The 1,126-nt window shown below is 35.5% G+C and overlaps 1 protein-coding gene across 2 annotated transcripts; it reads right to left on the reverse strand.

Annotated features, from left to right (window-relative positions):
- Positions 1-7: 7 nt before the first annotated feature.
- On the reverse strand, positions 8-1,113 carry LOC106748063 (fatty acid synthase-like). Of its 2 annotated transcripts, none has more exons than XR_001374713.1 (2): positions 535-1,113; positions 8-426 (listed from the first exon to the last, which is right to left on the reverse strand). XR_001374713.1 is itself a non-coding variant. In XM_014626259.1 (2 exons), the coding sequence occupies exons 1-2, from the start codon at positions 663-665 to the stop codon at positions 167-169; spliced, it is 333 nt and encodes a 110-aa protein (XP_014481745.1). In that variant the 5' UTR covers positions 666-1,104; the 3' UTR covers positions 8-166. The 2 variants fall into 2 exon arrangements, 1 of the variants encoding a protein (XP_014481745.1); XM_014626259.1 differs by having other exon boundaries at positions 8-368; positions 535-1,104.
- Between the last annotated feature and the right edge of the window lie 13 nt (positions 1,114-1,126).

The following is a 1,126-nucleotide window of genomic DNA, read 5'->3' on the forward strand; positions in this document are numbered from 1 at the left end:
ATGTCAACACCCTGTCCTTGTGTCTGCTGAACGATCATTTGTTTGAAACTTGTGTCGTGAGAATTGCCAATATGATTATTGGGAATACAGGAGAATGTTTCTTTAATGAATTGTCGTTTCTCGGAAGTTCCGACTGTCGTAAATATTTCGCATCCTTCATGAAGCGCTAAATTAATTGCGGCTTGTCCAACGCCACCGCTGCCCAAATGAATAAGAACTTTGTCTCCTTTTTTAATTTTCCACGCATATATAGCGCGTAATAGATTGTGGCATAAACGCAAGGAACTGTGGCAGCATCCTCGAATGTCCATTCATCAGGTATAACCCAGGATACGATATTGTCGTGAATTACTATATTTGATAATCCTCTGAAAAATTAAATGGTATAAATCATGTTAACTTTTTTCTTCGATCCCTGAAGAAAGACTGAAAACAGTATTAATTTCGGAATTGAAGGTCCATTAATATAATATCATTATAAGTATTTGTATTTTCTGTATAATAATTTTGGCAATTTAAGTGATAGTATAACACCTGTTTGGGCATATTCCCATTATTCGCCGTCCTTTCTCATCAAAACCGACAAATTCGAGACCTATTAATGAATCAACATTTCGTTCAATCGATGCAGAGGAATTCAGAGCAACTTTCCCAGTAGCTATCATCACATCTTTGAAATTCAGTGCTGCATAAACTATACGTATAAGATTTTCAGGCTTGATTTCAGGAGATGTACGTCCTCGACCCAACGAAATGTACTCAAATCACCTTGAATCTGATAGAAATTAATTTTTACGCATTATCGATAAATACGGAGGAAAAATGAATAATATTTGAATCGTACTCTGATCGCTTAGAATATCGTGGAAATTAATTTCAACTCATTCTTATTGATATGAAAATTTGCATGCCATATAATTCAATATAAAAAGAAGTATTTTCAAAAACTGACAATGAATACTTGACAAGGAATTAGGTAAATATGTATACACATTTTTTGTTTCGAATGAAAACGTACCCCTTGAACGACGTAACCGCATTGCACAGGCTTCGGTTCTGGTAGTGATAACGCAAAGAGTCGATAAGAGCCCCAAATTCTTCCGGGACGTAAGACGTTAATGGGTAA

Source organism: Dinoponera quadriceps, unplaced genomic scaffold (genome assembly GCF_001313825.1).
Source record: "Dinoponera quadriceps isolate SergipeBrazil2010 unplaced genomic scaffold, ASM131382v1 scaffold2725, whole genome shotgun sequence".
NCBI classification, from domain to species: Eukaryota; Metazoa; Arthropoda; class Insecta; order Hymenoptera; family Formicidae; genus Dinoponera; species Dinoponera quadriceps.